Consider the following 17,571-nt stretch of genomic DNA (forward strand, 5'->3'; position numbering starts at 1 on the left):
GACTTGCCAGGAATCACCCCTTTTGTTGCTATTGTACTCTTGTCCTGGTAACTTTTGGGAAGCTGTGCACAATCTCCCTGTGATAAATGCCCAGCGCTTTGGCAAGCCTGAAGAGAGAGCCTGAATGATAATATTGCTGCCAATCTCTGTAGCTCTCATGTGGTCACTTGTGTCTTTGGAAACCAGGCACAGGGAATTTGTTGTCCCCTGAGTGCCATGGCTTTCTCTTACCACAGTGCACCCTATCACCCTCTGGTGCTCTTTTCTGCTTTTGATCTTTTTCTTCATCATCTAGACATACTATTCCATTCTTTCTTACTTCAGCCCCTAACTCAATTTCCCCTTGCAGTAAGATGGATTTGGTCACTTTTCTGGGGGAGAAACAAAAACCCTCCATTCTTTTTCTTAAAATATTTTTTTTAAATTTTAGAGTTGATACTTAGTTTCAAAGGTACAATCTCATGATTACACATTTATATAACCTAAAAAAGAGATTACTCTGATAATTCTAGTACCCATCTGATACCATATATAGTTAATACAATTATTGACTATATTCTCTACGCTGTACTTTATATCCCCTTGACTATTCTGTAACTACCAGTTTGTACTTCTAAATCCCTTCAGATTTTTTTCCTATCATCCTCCCTCCAATCTGGCAACCATCAAAATGCTCTCTGTATCTCTGAGTCTGTTGCTGTTTTTCTTGTTCATTTATTTTGTTATTGTTTTTGTTTTTTTAGATTCCACATACAAGTGAAATCATTTGCATCTGTCTTTATCTGTCTGACTTATTTCACTCAGTAAAATATCCTGTATTGGTCCGTGGATATATGGATGTATGGTCCATTTATATTGCTGCAGAAGGAAAGATTTCACTTTTTTTATGGCTGAATCATATTTCCTTGTATATATGCACCATGTCTTTATCCATTCATGTTTTGATGGACACTTTGTTTGCTTCCATATCTTGGCTCTTGTAAATAATTCTGCAATAAACTTATGGATGTATGTCTTTTGGGTTTCTTCAAATAAATACACAGAAGTGGAATTACTGGATCCTTCTTTGTCAGTTCTTATAGGCTTTTTATTTAAATCTATTTTGTCTGGAAGAAGTAATGCTACCACAGCTTTTTGTTTGTTTTTATTTTCCTTTCCGTCTTTATATGTCTTTTGAGCTGAAGTGAGTCCCTTGAAAACAGTATATGTAAGAGTCATTCACCATATATCTTTTGATTGGAGCAATTAATCCATTTGCATTCAAAGTAATTATTGATAGATATGTATTTATTACCATTTTACTATTCCTAATTTTTATCTCTTTTTATTCTTCTCCTTGAAGGAGACAATTTTGTCACTTCTTGTGATATTGATTGGGTTGTGATGAACTTCCTTAGCTTTTTTTTTAAATAGGAAGCTCTTTACCTGACCTTCAATTCTAAAAAATATTTCTGCTGGGTTGAGTAAGAATGGATGTAGGTTTTTGCTTTTTATCAGCATGAATATTCCATGCCAATCTCTTCTGGCTCGCAAAGTTTCTGTTGAAAAATCAGCTGAAATAAGCATTGAGAAAATGCTTATGGGAAAATGCACCCCTGTAGTTAACTAACTGCATTTCTCTTGTACCTTTAAGATTCTCTATTTGTCTTTAACATTTGGCATTTTAATTATGATACATTTTGGTGTGGGTCTCTTTGAGTTCATCTTGATTGGGACACTGAGCTCCCAGACTTGTACATCTAATTTCTTCACCAGGTTAGGAAAGTTTTCAGTCATTATTTTTTCAAATGGGTTTTCAATTTCTTTCTCTCTTCTTTTCTGGCTCTTCAATATTGCAAATGTTGTTATGCTTGAGGTTGTCCCAGAGGCTCCTTATATTGCACTATTCTTATTTTTTGGATTTTTTTCTTTTTTGCTATTTTGATTGGGTGTTTCTGCCTTTTTTTTAACTTCAACATCACTGATTTCATCCTCTGCTTCATCTACTCTACCATTGATTTCCTGTAATGTATTCCTTATTTTATTTAGCGTATTCTTCATTTCTCACTGTGTCTTTTTTTATGTTTTCTGTTTCCTCTTTTGTGTATCTTACCTCTTTGTTTAAGTTCCTATTGAGACCATATATTCTTCCCCTAAGTTCATTGAGCCACCTTATAACCAGTGTTTTGAATTTTGCATCTAGTAGATTCCTTGTTTCCATTTTGTTTAGCTCTTTTTTTATGGAGTTTTGTTCTGTTCTTTTATCTGTAATATGTTTTCTTGTCTTCTCATTACAGTTACCTCTATGTGTGTGTTTCTATGTATTAGACAGAGCTGCTACATCTCCCTGGCTTGGTAGAGTGACCTCATAGAGTAGGAGTCCTGTAGGGCCCATTGGTTTAGCCTCTTCTGTCACCTGAGCTGAGTACTCCAGGTGCACCCTCCATGTGAGTTGTAGGATTCCTCCTGTTGTGGTTGAGCCTTAATGATGTTGGAACATCAGTGGGTGGGATTAGTACCAGGCCCATAGGATGGGAGGACTGGCTGTGACTACTGTGAAGAATTTGCTATGCTGGGGACATCCCATTAGCAAGACATTTTTCAGCAGGGCTCAGGTACCCACCGAGTGCATCCTTGAATGTGTTGCTTGTGGAGGTGGTTGGTTGGTACTTCAGCATGATCTGAAGCTGTCCACTGGGTATACTGTCTCTGGGGCCTCTTGGCAGGTACTGGCCAAGATCAACTGCCACCTGTGCCCTGCAGTGGGCCATCTGGCATGAGCTACAAGGAGATCTGCAGATGACTGGTACTTGTGCTGGACTGGAGGTACCTGAGAGAGTCCAAATGGTGAACCAAGGTCAGGTGATGCTTTGGCCAGGACTGTGTCATCTTTGCAAGTGGTACAGGGTACACAGAAGTCAGATGTTGCTCATTGGAGCAGTTTCAGGAAAGTCTGTGGCATGAGCCATACAGATTGTTTCTATGGAAATGCCTCTCAGGTTGGGTGGGGCCAAAAGTTGTTTTGGGTGGGGTTTCAGGGAATCGCTGGGGCTGGATGAACAGTGTTAGCCACATTTGTGGATACTCAGATATGATACCCATCTGCCAGCTCTGTGAGGTAAGGGCACAGCAAAGTAACAGCAGCTTCTGCCAGCACTTCTGTTTGGGAAAAATCTGCTCCTTCTCCCCTTGTCCTGAAAGAAAGGCAATTCATTTCCTCCTCATCTGTCCCTGGCACCTTTGGAGCTGCTGTCCCCACACTAGTGCTCAGAGGTAGTGAGTTCAAATAAGTTTGTGCATGGGCCCTTTTAAGAGGAGGAGCCTGGGACTTCAGGAACCTCCATCTCAATCAGCCGATATCTCCTCTGCTATTCACAGCCAGAAGTTATGGGGAATTCCTGGTACTGGAAGTCTGGGCTGAAGGTTCTGGTGTAGGACTAACACCCCCAGTTCCTCAGAAGGGACCTCTGAAACTGAGATTTCCTCTAAATTTTTATCTGCCACATGTGGGTGTGGGACCAGCCCATTCTGCATCTCCACCCCTAATACCAGTCTCTGTGTGGCTGCTTCTTTATAGTCTTAGTTATTGAACTTCTGTTCACTTAGATTTCAGGCAATTCTGAATGATGCTAGTTCTGTAGTTTAGTTTTAATTTTTATGCCACTGTGGGAGGTGTGAGCACCATGTATGCCTTCACTGCCATCTGGACTAAAAGTGGAAAGAACTCCATGTTAATTTCCCCTTTGATCATTTTGTACCTTGATATTTCTTTTACACATGTTTTGATGTGTATTTTCTTTTTCTCCTCCTTTTTAGAACTTGGGAGTCTGTGCCCTATACATGTACCATGTCCATATCTGATCTACATTAATTGGCTCCTTAGGGGTTATCAGAAGTCCCAAATACAGGAGAAAATAAATGTTTATAAATATTGAACATATTTTATTAAAATCACAAGAACAAGTGCATATACCTGTGGTATGAACTGTATTAACTTCTATTGAACCTACAATAAATATTAAGTACCTACAAAAATTATATGTCCAGACACAAAAGAGAAAGTAAACATGCAGAAAGAGAAGAGTGTTATACAACACAATAAAAATTACTGTGTTATAAATGTAAAATGAAGAAAGAACAGCAATAAGAAATCAAAAGGGGTACTACAGGAAAGGTAGGCCTCAGGTATGTTTCATCTCCAGACCCAGATTGGCAGGAAGTACAGGTGGAGTGACATCATGGCTGACATTAAGACTAGCTGCAATGACTACTGACCCCTCTCCTCTAGTGCTGACCAATGTGTGGAAAACATGAGGGCACACTGGAAAAGATGATGAATATTCTGTTGAGATCCTCCCCTGAGAATTCAGAAAAAAAAAAGCCTTAAATATATGCTTTCAGAACTGAGGATCCAGTGAGGCTCACTCTCTATGGAGCCAGACTGAAGATTTCCTCACCCCCCTTGTTTTCTAGAGCTCTCTCCCCCTCTCCCCCAAGAATGCCTGAACCTTTTGTTCTTTTCCCTTCTTTCATTTCACAAGGCACATATTCTCTCTCTTTCTCTCTCCCTCCCGCCGCCTGAGCTCCAAGGGCCCTACTTTTGCCTCTGTAACTTGTTTTCTGAGCCCCATTATATGGATCACTTCTTCTACCTCTGTGATTTTCTAAGCAAACTTGTCCTTATAATTTGAGTTTTCATTCTGAATTCTCTGCTAGAACTCAAGTACCAAATTTGCTGAACCAAGGTCCTGTTTGACTCCACTGGTTAACAACCGGTACTCTTTTTGCTGTTAACCAAACAAACATTGTTTACGTAAGCCTAGTAATTACAAAGGACTGATTATCTTGTAAAAGCCTGTGAGCACAACTTCTATGGGCCAAATAATGCACAGTTGTATATAAGAGTCACATACACCTTATATGAGATCAGACCTGATGTTGACCCTTTGTTCCCATATATCTAACTTCCTTCCTGTTCTTTTACCTCATGGTATGTCTCACTCTCATCCCCTGCTCTTCTTTTTTTTTTTTTCATCTCCATGTCCTAAAAGCTATCAATCATCATCTCTCCCCTGGGCAATGGTGCATGCATCCTATTCATCTTCCAGATTCTACTGTTAAAGTATAAATGTTAAAACTTGTGGAGAATTTTAGCCCTGGCTGGAGTAGCTCAGTGGATTGAGCGCGGGCCTGCGAACCACACGATCAAGGTTTGATTCCCAGTCAGGGCACATGCCTGGGTTGCAGGCCAGTTCCCAGCAGGGGACTCATGAGAGGCAACCATACATTGATATTTCTCTCCCTCTCTTCTTCCCTTCCCCTCTAAAAATAAATGAATAAAATATTAAAAACTTGTAGAGAATTTTTATAAAAATTTATTTCAGCCAAACAGAGGATACTCCTAGAAGCCAGATATCAATAGACTTTGAAAATGCTTCCTAGAAAAGCAGTTTGCACTTTCTTTTATGCATGTAGAATGAGGAGAGATAGTAAGAAAGATTACATGAAAGTGGAAAAAAAGGCAGAAATTGAATTACAGGATAGTAAAGATTATGTGTTCTTTTGAGGGTAATCACTCGTCTGAGAGGTCTGAAAATGGGTCATTTCAAAAGTATGTTAAACTTAAATGCACAAACACAGTGGACAGGGCTCACTTAAGGCAAAGATAATCCTTTGAATAAAGAAGTTATATGCCTGGAGGATGAGTTGTCCAATTAGGAATTTATGATCAGATCACCCCATGAGGTAAGTATCAATAGAACCCCTCTTTCAGCTGCTCCAACTAATATTCTACAGCCTACAAATTTCAGAGCTAATTATGTTCCCTGTGTTTTCTGGTGGGAAAACATGGAATTTTTGCTCCTCAAAATGAGTACCTAAATGTTACATATTGGGGAAATGCCATATTCCATGGTCATTATAGGCTCGTATGATATCAAAGACCTGGCAGTTTTCTCCACACCTGCTACCTTGCCACTTCCAAACTCAGATGAGGTGATATATCTCTTCCACAAATAGGTCATTCCCTATACCTAATACATTTTTCTATCTTCCTCAGTTTCATCTTCTTAAGCAGTCAATTCAGCCCTTGTATTTTCAAGTTGGAATTGTTGGATAATCCTTTATCTTCTCCCATTACTGGATTTCCTAACAAATGTACATCTCTCTAGTGGTGATTTCACATCAGCTCATTTGCATTTATATTCCTGATTATTTAATTTATTTCTCTTTCCAGGTGAATATTAATGTCCTAGTGGTATAAGCATCTACTTAGACTCATCTTTATGTTTATGGCTATAACTCCAGTTGTTAGCATATAATTCATTATCAGTGATAATTAGTTGAATAATATTTCCTACATTTGTGAGACTTTTCTCAAGACTGACATTAATTTCTTCTGTGTTTCCATATTTTATGACTGGTGTGAGTATATTTATACCATCTCTCTTCTCACCATCCAAATACATATTTTTGTTCACTATCAACCTCCTTAGCATATTCCCAGGCCATGCTGAATATTCATTCTTTATAAGTACAGAACTCCCCCAAACCTCCTAGCTGATCTGTATCCCTTTACCAGCAACCCTTCCCGCATTACTTTGGGTATTAATTGGGTCAATTATGTTACCTCAGTTTGTCATTAATAGACTCAATGGAGTAGGAACAAATTGCTGAAGGGGGCCTACAAATTATTAGGTTCATTTCAACAGTGTATATTGAAGATAAATAACTTTTGTAATTCACTTACCATGGCTATGTACGCATGTGATAAAGTTTACTCTTGTCACATATGCAAACACATTATCACATATTCTGTCATGATAATAAGTGAAGTTGTAAATGTGCAACAAGTGATGACAGTGGTCAAACTGTAAATAAGTAAATCAGAGAAGGCCTTTCTGAAAAACCACATGTCAGGAGGAGAGTGAGTCATGCTCATACCAGTACTGCCTGCTGAGAGAACAGCTGGTATAGAAGCCCAGACACAGAAGAGATTGGTGCTTTTATCATTAAGGGTGTGTCTGGCTTAGGAAAGAAGTAGCAGGAGAGATGGTGGATCACAAAAGGATCTTAAGAGAAAAGGCCTCAGGTCATTGTTTCATTCAGTAAAAGTAATTAAAAATGACAAGAATTTCATATATAACCTTGGAATGTGTCATTTGAGATGAACCAGAAATAGAGTGTTTTAAATTATTATGTTAAACCTTTATGCCAGATTTCCAAACTTGCTTCCTTGTTTCTATTATTTTTTTCCTTTAATTTTGGCTTCTGCCCACTTTGATTTCTAAACAATTAACATAATTTATTCCTACCTTTCTTACTCTGCCCCCCTTTTAACCTTTCCCATCAGGCCTGGATCTGTTAACAAGAGAATATTGGCCTTCAGGACAAGTAAGGCCAATACTTGTCCCAATGAACAAGAGAGCAACTTCGATGGCTTCCAGAATCCTGATGAAAGTAAAGGAGAAGGTGACCTGCCCCATCCACCTGGAGCTCCTGACAGAACTCTTGAGCCTGGACTGTCAGCATACCTTCTGCCAAGCTTTCATCACTGCCAACAACAAGGAAACTATAAGCCAAGAAGGAGAGAGCAGCTGTCCTGTGTGCCAAATCAGGTACCAGCCTGGGAACCTGCGGCCTAATCCGAGTGTGGCCAACATAGTGGAGAGGCTTCAAAAGTTCAAGTTGAGCCCAGAGGAGGAGCAAAAGAGAGATCTCTATGAGCGCCATGGAGAGAAACTCCTGCTCTTCTGTAAGGAGGATCGGAAGTTCATTTGCTGGCTTTGTGAGAAGTCTCAAGAGCACCGAGATCACCACACTCTCCTCACAGAGGAGGTTGCCCAGGAGTGCAAGGTTAACAGACCAGGTTGGAGGAAAGACAGAAAATAGAACTTGAAAATAGAAAGGGCAGAAAATAGAACTTGATGAGATATCTCTACTTTGCATTTGGCTCTGATTATGTTGCCAGTGTATTCTTGAGGTGTGTGATCATATTTCTCCCTATGCTCAGCTTCCAAGGTGAGAAGGACTTTTCTGTGCATTCCACACAATTACAAAATGATGTGGAGACTCAAAACCAGAAGTCAATATTTTTATAGCTTATCCTAATAAGTGGAGGTTTAGTGTCTAAGCAAAGCTGTCATTGCCCCTTTGAACAGGAAGGGTAAGTGGGCCGCTGGGTGGATTCATGCCTAAGTTCTTTCCTTACTACTGGATCAGGTTTCTTCTTCGAGGACACAGAGAATCAGTCTTCTCCCGACATGGGAATGGTAATTTCTATCACCTGAGCCTCAAAGAAAATATTCACCACATCAGGTTTCCTTTAAGTCACAGATTCTTAATTGTTGTTTCATAGTTACTGTATACTATAGTTCTTCTTTTTTTTTTTTTACAATGTTGAAATGTAGAGATTTAATGATCACATTTAAGGGGAAATATTAAAGAATAGATGCTTACTCATTTTTAAAAATCAACTGAAATTTCAAGTAATTTAGTAAAACATGTTCATTCTCCCTGTGCACTAGTAGAAATGATGTTTCTATTGACAAAAAAAAAAGCTACTGGGAAAAAAAGGGAAATTGTGTGTCAGAGAACTCCAACCATCATTAATCAAAACAGAGAATAGGGTCTTTCTGTCCCTTTAGCCAGGGACCCAGGATCTGCTGAAATGCCCAGAAAAGGAGGTACTACCCTGAGATCTGGGTTCTGACCTCGAAAGAACAACACAATTAGTATTGGGTTCTTTTACTGTTTTAGTGGAAGTGACTTGAACTTTATTCATTGCTTATTTGTGTTTTTTTTAAAATTTTTGAACCAGAGTATAATTACTCACTATCAAGGACTTTAACTTTAAAAACCAAATCTATAGCACAAGTATTTTCAGGCAATATTGGTGACTATCCAGAGGAAGGGAACCTCTGACACGAACACATGTAGAGAGGAAATAAGGCACTTGCTCAGCCCCAGAGGACAGCGTGGCATCCGTGAACCTCCCACAGCCGCACTGTGGGGAGTAAATGCTTGTTTTGCTCTGACATAATCCCACAGATTTGACTACTGAGCAATAGGACCTGTGCTTTCCAATTTGTGTATTTTTAAAAATAGAGAATTATATTAGACTGGGGATTACCAGTAAGCCATCCTTTGGTTTAATTTATATTCTCTTCAAATGCTCAGAGGTAAAGGGAACATGCCAAGGTACTTCTTAATTCAAATCCAAATGTCTTTCATATTGACAAGTCTTGAGAAACACTTTTAGCATTTACATGGGAACATTACATTAGACATAATGGTGACGATCGAGGTTGCCAATGAAAGGTGGTCCTAAGCATGATTCACTATGCTTCCTCTGTGTTGACACAAACATGAGTGTGAGGGCTTTAAAGTAGATTGACATAGTAGTAGAAGCCCCAAACTGTAGCCAGACATGAATTGTGTTGTTTTCGCTACTCTTCCTCCCCATTCTTTTCCTGTATTTATTAGTATTTTTTAAAATCTCACCCAAGGGCATTTTTTATTGCTTTTTTTAGTTTCTTCAGAGATTGGCCTGATTTTTTCCCTTTTGTCCTCTATTTTGATGCTGAAAAAGCCCATAGCTTGACTCTGATGTGGTTCCTCTTCACAGGAGAGACTCCAGGCAGCTCTGGACAAGCTGAGGGCTGAACAGCAGAAAGTTAAGGAGTTTGGCGCTGACATCAGAGAAGAGAGAACTTCCTGGGAGGTAGGAGGAGACTGTTCTTGAAGGAGTTAGACAAGGATCTGGGTAGATCTCAGTCCCAAGGAGCTCCCTTCTTTCTGTTCCCTGACAGTCGGTATGTCCAGAGTTATTGATTAATCATTCTTTATCCTTTTCCTGAGAAGAATTGTGACTGAAAGTGAACCTGTCACAAATTAACACAGGTTTTTGTAAGTTAGTGATTCTCATAGAGAGCCTCTCTGGTAAGGAGAGCTAGTGACTTCTCTGTTCATTTTTGTCATTATTTTGAGCCTTTAACTCTTCTAGGGGAAAACAATTGCTAGTGTGTCATGGCTCTGTCTCCTGGTTCTCAGTGTTAGGCTGAGGATGAGGGTTGGGAGTAATGCAGGAGACCTGACAGTCTTGCACAGCTATGTGAAAGCTGAACCACACCCAGGGTCCCATTTTGGTGCAGGGTTGGCCTGAATAATGCAAATCAAAGGCTAATATTTTAGAATGTGATTAAGAGAAAGTAATAGGAAATATTAGTTTTTATAGGAAATATAGCCTCCCCAAGCATTGCTCCTCTGCTTTTATCTCCCTTCCCTGTGAGAACTTCCAAATCAAATACTTTTTCTGGCTCCCAGTCTCTGCCTAATTGTCTGAGTTCCTCTCTGTCTTTTTCATTCCTGAAGAATCAAATAAAAAGTGAGATCCAGAGTGCCCAGGATTGTTTAAAAAAAAGAGAGAGAGAGACATCCTGTACAGCAAGGAGCAAGAAGAAGTGCAAAAACTGGAGAAGGAAAAGAGAGAGATTCTCCATGACCTGGAACAGTCTGAGAGTGAGCAGGTCCAGCAGAGCCTGTTGTTGAGAGATCTCATCTCTGAGCTGGAGCATCGGTTGCAGAGGTCAACAATGAAGATGCTGCAGGTAAGACTAGGGAAAAGGCCTCAGCATCTGAACTTGAAGAAAGTGAAGACAGTTTCCTATACTGCTGTGTGGGTGTGCAGTTTCTGGTGGTGACACTGAGGTTCCCATGGCTTGCAGTGAAATTTTCCTGCATTTCAGAGGTTATAGGAATAAGTGTGTGCATGAGCAACAAGGAAAAATCTTGTTTTTTCAAATTAATGTATCAATTTCAGTGCAAAAATTTGACTATGGATAAAAGGTCCATTGTGTTTAGTTATATTCTATTGGCCCTGTATCTATGATAGAGTATAGAATATTTTTGAGATACCTCTTTATGATCCAAGATTTTTTTCCTTAGAATGAGTTGAGATTTTTCACCTACTTCTGTGTTTTTTTGAATGAACAATTATGAAGAATTGGTATTATTTCTTTAATTATTCAATAGATTCACCACTGAAACCATGTTACTCTGGGCCTTTCTTTTTGGAAAAGTTTAACTTTTTTTACATGTATTAGATTTTCTTTTTAAAAAAATATTCCTTTTGTCAATTTTTAAAAGTTTCATGCAGCAATTAAAGACATTTATTTTTATTTTTATTTTTTTAATTTTAATTGTTGTTCAAGTACAGTTTTCTGCCCTTTACCTCCACCCCACCCATCCTGGCATCCCACTCTCTAACCTACCCACTTCGGCTTTGTCCATGTGTCCTTTATACATGTTCCTTGATGGCCTTTCCCTTATTATCCCCTATTATCCCACTCCCCACTCCTGTTTGGTTACTGTCAGTTTGTTCTTTATTTCAATGTCTCTGGTTGTGTTTTGCTTGTTTGTTTGTTTTGTTGATTACATTCCAATTATAGGTGAGATAATATGGTATTTCTCTTTTAACACATGGCTTATTTCACTTAGCATAATTCTCTCCATTCCATCTGTGCTGTTGTGAAGGGTAGGAGCTCCTTCTTTCTGCTGCATAGAATTCTATTGTGTAAATGTACCACAGTTTTTTGATCCACTCATTTACTGATGAGCACTTAGGTTGCTTCCAACCCTTGGCTACTGTAAATTGTGCTGCCATGAATATTGGAGTGCATGTAATCTTTTCTGTTATAGTTTCTAATATATAAATGCATTTAAAAATTATATTCCCCATTTTTGGTTTATTCACTTTTTAAGTTCAATTTACTTATTTTCATATTTTATTTTTGATTACTTTATTATTTTATTTTTTTAATTTTATTTAATTCTTTTTTTTTAAAGTGCATCTTTTATTATTATTATTATTATTTTAATATTTATTTATTTCTCTTTTTTTAGAGGGGAAGGGAAGGAGAGAGGAAGAGAAACATCAATGTATGGTTGCTTCTCATGCATCCCCTGCTGGGAACTGGCCCCTGCTGGGAACTTGTCTGCAACCCAGGCATGTGCCCTGACTGGGAATCGAACCGCGATCGTCTGGTTCACAGGCCCGTGCTCAATCCTCGGAGCTATACCAGTCAGGGCCAATTTTATTTAATTCTTGTTCAAGTACAGTTTTCTGTGTTATATTCCCAGCTCTGCCTCCCCCAGTGCCCCCCACTTCCCTCCCATTTCTGCCCCCCACCTTAGTTATTGTCCATGTGTCCTTTATACTCGTTCATGTCAGTCCATCCCCTTTTCCCCTATGATTCTCTCCCCTCTCCCCTCTGGACCCTGTCAGCCTGTTCGGTATTTGAGTGTCATTGGTCATATTTTGCTTGTTTGTTTGTTTGGTTGTTTAGATTCCTGTTAAAGGTGAGATCATATGGTATTTGTCTTTCACTGCCTGGCTTATTTCACTCAGCATAATGCTCTCTAGTTCCATCCATGATGTTGCAAAAGGTAGGAGCTCCTTCTTCTTTCCTGCAGCATAGAATTCCATTGTGTAAATGTACCATAGCTTTTTGATCCAGTCATTGACCGATGGGCATCTAGGTTGCTTCCAACTCTTGGCTATCGTAAATTGTGCTGCTATGAACATCGGGGTGTGTAGGTTCTTTTGGATTGGTGTTTCAGGGTTCTTAGGATATACTCCTAATAGTGGAATTGCTGGGTCAAAAGGCACATTCATTTTTAGTTTTCTTAGAAAGTTCCATACTGTTTTGCATAGTGGTTGTACCAGTCTGCAATCCCACCAACAGTGAACTAGGATCCCTTTTTCCCCACAACCTCTCCAGCACTTGTTTGTTTCTTTGTTTATGATAGCCATTCTGACTGGTGTAAAGTGGTATCTCCTTGTGGTTTTAATTTGCATCTCTCTGATAGCAAGCAATATTGAGCATTTCTTCATGTGTCTCTGGATCCTCTCTGTATGTCCTTCTTGGAGAAATGTCTGTTCAAGTCCTTTGCGCATTTTTTAATTGGGTTGCTCGTCTTCTTTGAGTGGAGTCAAGTGAGTTCTTTGTATATTTTGGAGATTAAACTTTTGTCTGAGGTATCATTGGCAAATATGTTTTCCCAAGGTGTTGCTTCTCTTTTTATCTTGATACTGTTTTCCTTAGCCATGCAGAAGCTTTTAATTTTGATGAGATCCCATTTGTTTATTCTTTCCTTTATAGTCCTTGCTCTAGGGGACATATCAGTAAAAATATTGCTGCGTGGAATATCTGAGATTTTCCTGCCAATGTTCTTCTCTAGGGCTTTAATGGTTTCACGGCTTATATTTAAGTCTTTTATCCACCTTGAGTTTATTTTAGTGTATGGTGTAAGTTGGTGCTCGAGTTTCATTTTTTTGCATGTAGCTGTCCAATTCTCCCAACACCATTTGTTGAAGAGGCTATCTTTACCTCATTTTATGTACTGCTCCCTTTGTCGAATATTAATTGACTGTAGAGGGTTAGGTTTATTTCTGGGCTCTCTGATTTCTTCTCTAATTTCAATCTTGACCCATTCATTGTTTAATAGCATACCATTCAGTCTCCATGCTTTTGGGTGTTTTGGGTTTTTTCCTGTGGGGTTGGTTTCCAATTTCAGTCTCTTGATCAGAGAAAATGCTTGGTATGATTTCTATTTTCCTGAATTTGTTGAGACTTGTTTTGTGTCCTATCATGTGGTCTATCTTTGAAAATGTTCCATTTGCTTTTGAAAAGAATGTATATTTATCTTCTTTGGGATGGAGGGCTCTATATATATCAATTAGGTCCATTTCATCTAGCGTGTTGTTTAGTGCTGCAATATCTTTGTTGATATTTTGTTTGGAAGATCTGTCCATTTTAGACAGTGGGGTGTTAAAATCCCCTACTATAATTGTGTTGCTGTCAATATCTTTCTTGAGGTCCTCTTGGATTTTCTTTATATATTTGGGTGCTCCTATGTTGGGTGCATATATATTTACGATGTTAATATCTTCCTGGTGGATTCTTCCCTTGAGTATTATGAAGTGACCTTCTGGGTCTTTCTTTATGGCCCTTTTTTTGAAGTCTATTTTGTCTGTTATGAGAATTGCTACCCTAGCTTTTTTTTCATGTCCATTTGCTTGGAAAATTTGTTTCCCTCCTTTCACTTTTAGTCTGTGATGATCTTTTGACCTGAGGTGGGTCTCTTGTAGGCAGCATATGTGTGGGTCATGCTTTCTTGCCCATTCAACTATTCTATGTCTTTTAATTGGTGCACTTAATCCATTTACATTTAAGGTTATTATTATTATTATTATTTTTTAAATTTATTTAATTATTTTTCAAGTACCGTTTTCTGTCTATTACTCCCATCCCATCCCGCCTCCCATGCTCCCCCTCCCTCCCATTTCCACCCTTCTCAGTTGTTGTCCATGTATCCTTTATATGTGTTCCTCTAAATCCCTCCCCTGAGGGTCTGGAAAAGATATCATGAATCCTATGTCTCAATCTAGTCTTCCCCTCCTTGTGTACAAAACTACAGATTCCTGTCAAAAGCAATTACACAGAACTGTTTTAACTTATCCATAAAATGTACTTCTTTTTCTTAAAAGCTTTTTGCATAACTTTGTAAGTTTGTTGGGAAGGTAAGAACTAAATCTGTCCAAAACTGGTCTGAGGATGGTTCAAGTTACACTGGACTTTTCCATTGCTTCACTCCTGGTAATACCTAGCATCTCTTCTCAAAAATACTTATGAAAAATCATGCAATAGATTTAAATCTCAAAGGATTTTTTCTCTTTAAAAAATATTTTTTATTTATTTTTAGAGAGAGGGAATGGGAAGGAGAAAGAGTGGGAGAGAAACATCAATATGTGGTTGCCTCTCATGTGTCCCCTAATGGGGACCTGGCCTGCAACCCAGGCATGTGCCCTGACTAGGAATCGAACCTGCAACCCTTTGCTTCACAGGCCCATGCTCAATCTACTGAGCTACACCAGCCAGGGCTCAAAGGATTTTTTCAATGTAAAAGTCACCTCGAAAGGCAGTTTCTGTTGAGTGCAAAGAGATTCCCAAAGATGGGTTCCAAGTCCTACAGGCTACAAATGAAAACACTGGGGCCTAATGTCTTTATTATTCTTTATTTTATCTCTATGAGGTAAGAATCTGCTTTGCTTGACTTTGCCTAGTCACATTGGCTAATATCTGTTATAGGGGCTTTGCCAGTATGACTTATGGGTAGAGCTATCTTTCCTAATAATGTTAGGAAACAGAGATCCTCCACAGTTGTGGTCATTGTCCTTGAAGGAAAATAAATCATCCTCTGAGCTCATTGTTCTCCGCTTGAGTCAGGGGAATGCTGCTCTTCTGTCCCTGTGCTCTTTGTGGTAGATGCATTCTCTTATTAAATTCACATTCCAGCCCTGGCTGGTGTGGCTCAGAAGATCAAGCACCAGCCCGTGAACCAAAGGGTTGCTGGTTCGATTCCCAGTCAGGCCACATGCCTGGGTTGCAGGCCAGGTCCCCAGTAGGGGGTATGCAAGACACAACCACACATTGATGTTTGTCTCCCTCCCTTCCTCTTTGTCTAAGAATAAATAAGTGAAAGAAGTTCACATTTCCAGTAAGCATGTATCTTAATCTTAACTGTATTTTAATAGCATGTGTAAAAAGTTCCCATACCACCCACAGCACTGGAATTTGTCCTTTCATTTTCCTTCCCTTTTTATTAATTTTTTTTCTATGGCTTTATTGAAACTCCTCAGCTTATTTTATAAAATCCATTTTCTGAAACATAATACTTTCTCTATAAAGATCAGTTACTCCCCATTTAACATTTTAATCTCTCTTCCTCCTCCCTCCCCTCACAAACATCTCTTTTTTCTCTTCATACATATTTTTTTATTTGATCCTTGGCCTATTCCATATAATCTGCTTTATATAATGTCCCTGTCCCTGTAAGACAGGGACACAGTTATTTAGGTTTAATCACATGAAATTGCTTACCTACAAAAATAACCATCCCCTATGGTTTAATAAGAAATACATAATACGTACAGAAATGAAGGGCTAATGGCAAATAAAAGGGGGCAATCACGGCTCAATTCTATAGGTGCCAGGTCATCTAGGGGACAGGGGGTGCTCTGCATGTAGACCCCCTGAATGTGGCAGTTGCAGTCTCCAACCATGTCCAGTACAGAGTGGAATTGTTGTCTTTCATAGGCCGTTCTGACGTCTGATTTGTCCTCAGGGATCAAAAGCCAGTGGATCTTACACTGAAGAGATCATGTATAACCTGAGCTGTTACAACCCCAGTTCCTTTATCCTTGTGGGAATACCAGGCCTGGAGAAATTCCACGTTTGGATTGGGATTCCCTTTTGTGCCATCTATGTTGTGGCTATTGTGGGCAATTGCATCCTGCTCTGCGTCATTGCAGTTGAGCACAGCCTCCATGAACCAATGTTCTTCCTGTCTATGCTGGCTACCACAGACCTTGTCTTGTCCACTGCCACAGTACCCAAACTGCTCAGTAACCTCTGGCTTGGCTCCCAGGAAATAACCTTCTCTGGTTGTCTCACCCAGATGTTCTTCCTCCACTTCAGCTTTGTGGTGGACTCCGCCATTCTGTTGGTCATGGCCTTTGATCGCTATGTGGCCATCTGCTTCCCCTTGAGATACACTGCCATCCTGACGCCACAGGTGATCATCAAGCTTGTGGTGAGCATTGTTGTGAGGAGCTTCTCTGTTATCCTGCCAGATGTTTTTCTGCTGAAACGCTTACCCTTCTGCAGGACTCGTATCATCCCACACACATACTGCGAACATATAGGAGTTGCTCGGCTTTCCTTTGTTGACATTTCCATCAGCAAGTTCTATGGATTTGTTGTGCTTCACATGGCTGTTATATCAAATATGCCTTTATTTTTTTATTTTTTTATTTTTTGATAATTGAATGTTTTATTCTTTTTTTTTTTAAATATAATTTTTATTTAATTCTTGTTCAAGTACAGGTTTCTGTCTTATATTCCCAACCCTGCCCTCAAATATGCCTTTAAAAAAAGATTTTATGTATTTATTTTTAGAGAGAGGGAAGGCAAGGAAGAAAGAGGGAGAGAAATATCAATTGGTTTTCTCTCACACACCCCTGACCTGGGACCTTTCCCACAACTTAGGCGTGTGCTCTGATGAGGAATCGAACCAGTAACCTCTCATTTTGTAGGACAATACTTCACCCACTGAGCCACATCAATCAGGGCTTGTATGTGATATTTATTGCTGTTACCTATACCTTCATCCTCCATACAGTCTCTCACCTTACATCCCAGGCTGCCTGCCAAAAGGCCTTCAGTACCTGTGGCTTTCGTTCTGTGTTATCTTTATGTTTTACACATCTACCTTTTCCATCCTTGCTCATCACTTGGGCACTGTGTCCCTCGAAACATGCTCATTGTACTTGTGAATCTCTATGTGGCCATTCCTCCTCCTCTAAATCTTGCTGTTTACGGAGTGAAGAGCAAGCAGATTCAGGGCAAATTTATTTTCCTTTTTTCTTTGAAGAAAACATGAATGGGGAGGGCAACTGAATGAGAAATTTAGGTAAAATTCATTTTGTCAAATTTTATATAACACAGGAAGATATGAAAATAAAGCTGCAAC

At 39.3% G+C, this 17,571-nt stretch overlaps 2 protein-coding genes across 2 annotated transcripts; both read left to right on the forward strand.

Annotated features, from left to right (window-relative positions):
- Positions 1–7,355: 7,355 nt before the first annotated feature.
- Positions 7,356–10,679, forward strand: LOC118981016 (tripartite motif-containing protein 5-like). The gene is made up of 3 exons (XM_037037745.1): positions 7,356–7,833; positions 9,605–9,700; positions 10,401–10,679. The coding sequence occupies exons 1-3, from the start codon at positions 7,393–7,395 to the stop codon at positions 10,677–10,679; spliced, it is 816 nt and encodes a 271-aa protein (XP_036893640.1). The 5' UTR covers positions 7,356–7,392.
- A 5,488-nt stretch (positions 10,680–16,167) lies between these two features.
- LOC118981029 (olfactory receptor 52H1-like) lies at positions 16,168–17,481 on the forward strand. The gene is given in 4 exon segments (XM_037037757.1): positions 16,168–16,825; positions 17,176–17,271; positions 17,274–17,327; positions 17,330–17,481. Coding segments are annotated over 4 exon segments (927 nt in total). The 5' UTR covers positions 16,168–16,200.
- Positions 17,482–17,571: the final 90 nt, after the last annotated feature.

Source organism: Sturnira hondurensis, unplaced genomic scaffold (genome assembly GCF_014824575.4).
Source record: "Sturnira hondurensis isolate 20B ecotype Veracruz unplaced genomic scaffold, ASM1482457v3 Scaffold0023417, whole genome shotgun sequence".
Classification (NCBI taxonomy): Eukaryota; Metazoa; Chordata; class Mammalia; order Chiroptera; family Phyllostomidae; genus Sturnira; species Sturnira hondurensis.

Coding starts and splice junctions, on each gene's coding strand:
- LOC118981016 (XM_037037745.1), top strand. CDS start 7,393: ATGAACAAGAGAGCAACTTCGATGGCTTCCAGAATCCTGATGAAAGTA. Junction 7,834..9,604: donor AGGTTGCCCAGGAGTGCAAG/GTTAACAGACCA, acceptor TCCTCTTCACAG/GAGAGACTCCAGGCAGCTCT. Junction 9,701..10,400: donor AAGAGAGAACTTCCTGGGAG/GTAGGAGGAGAC, acceptor TTTAAAAAAAAG/AGAGAGAGAGACATCCTGTA.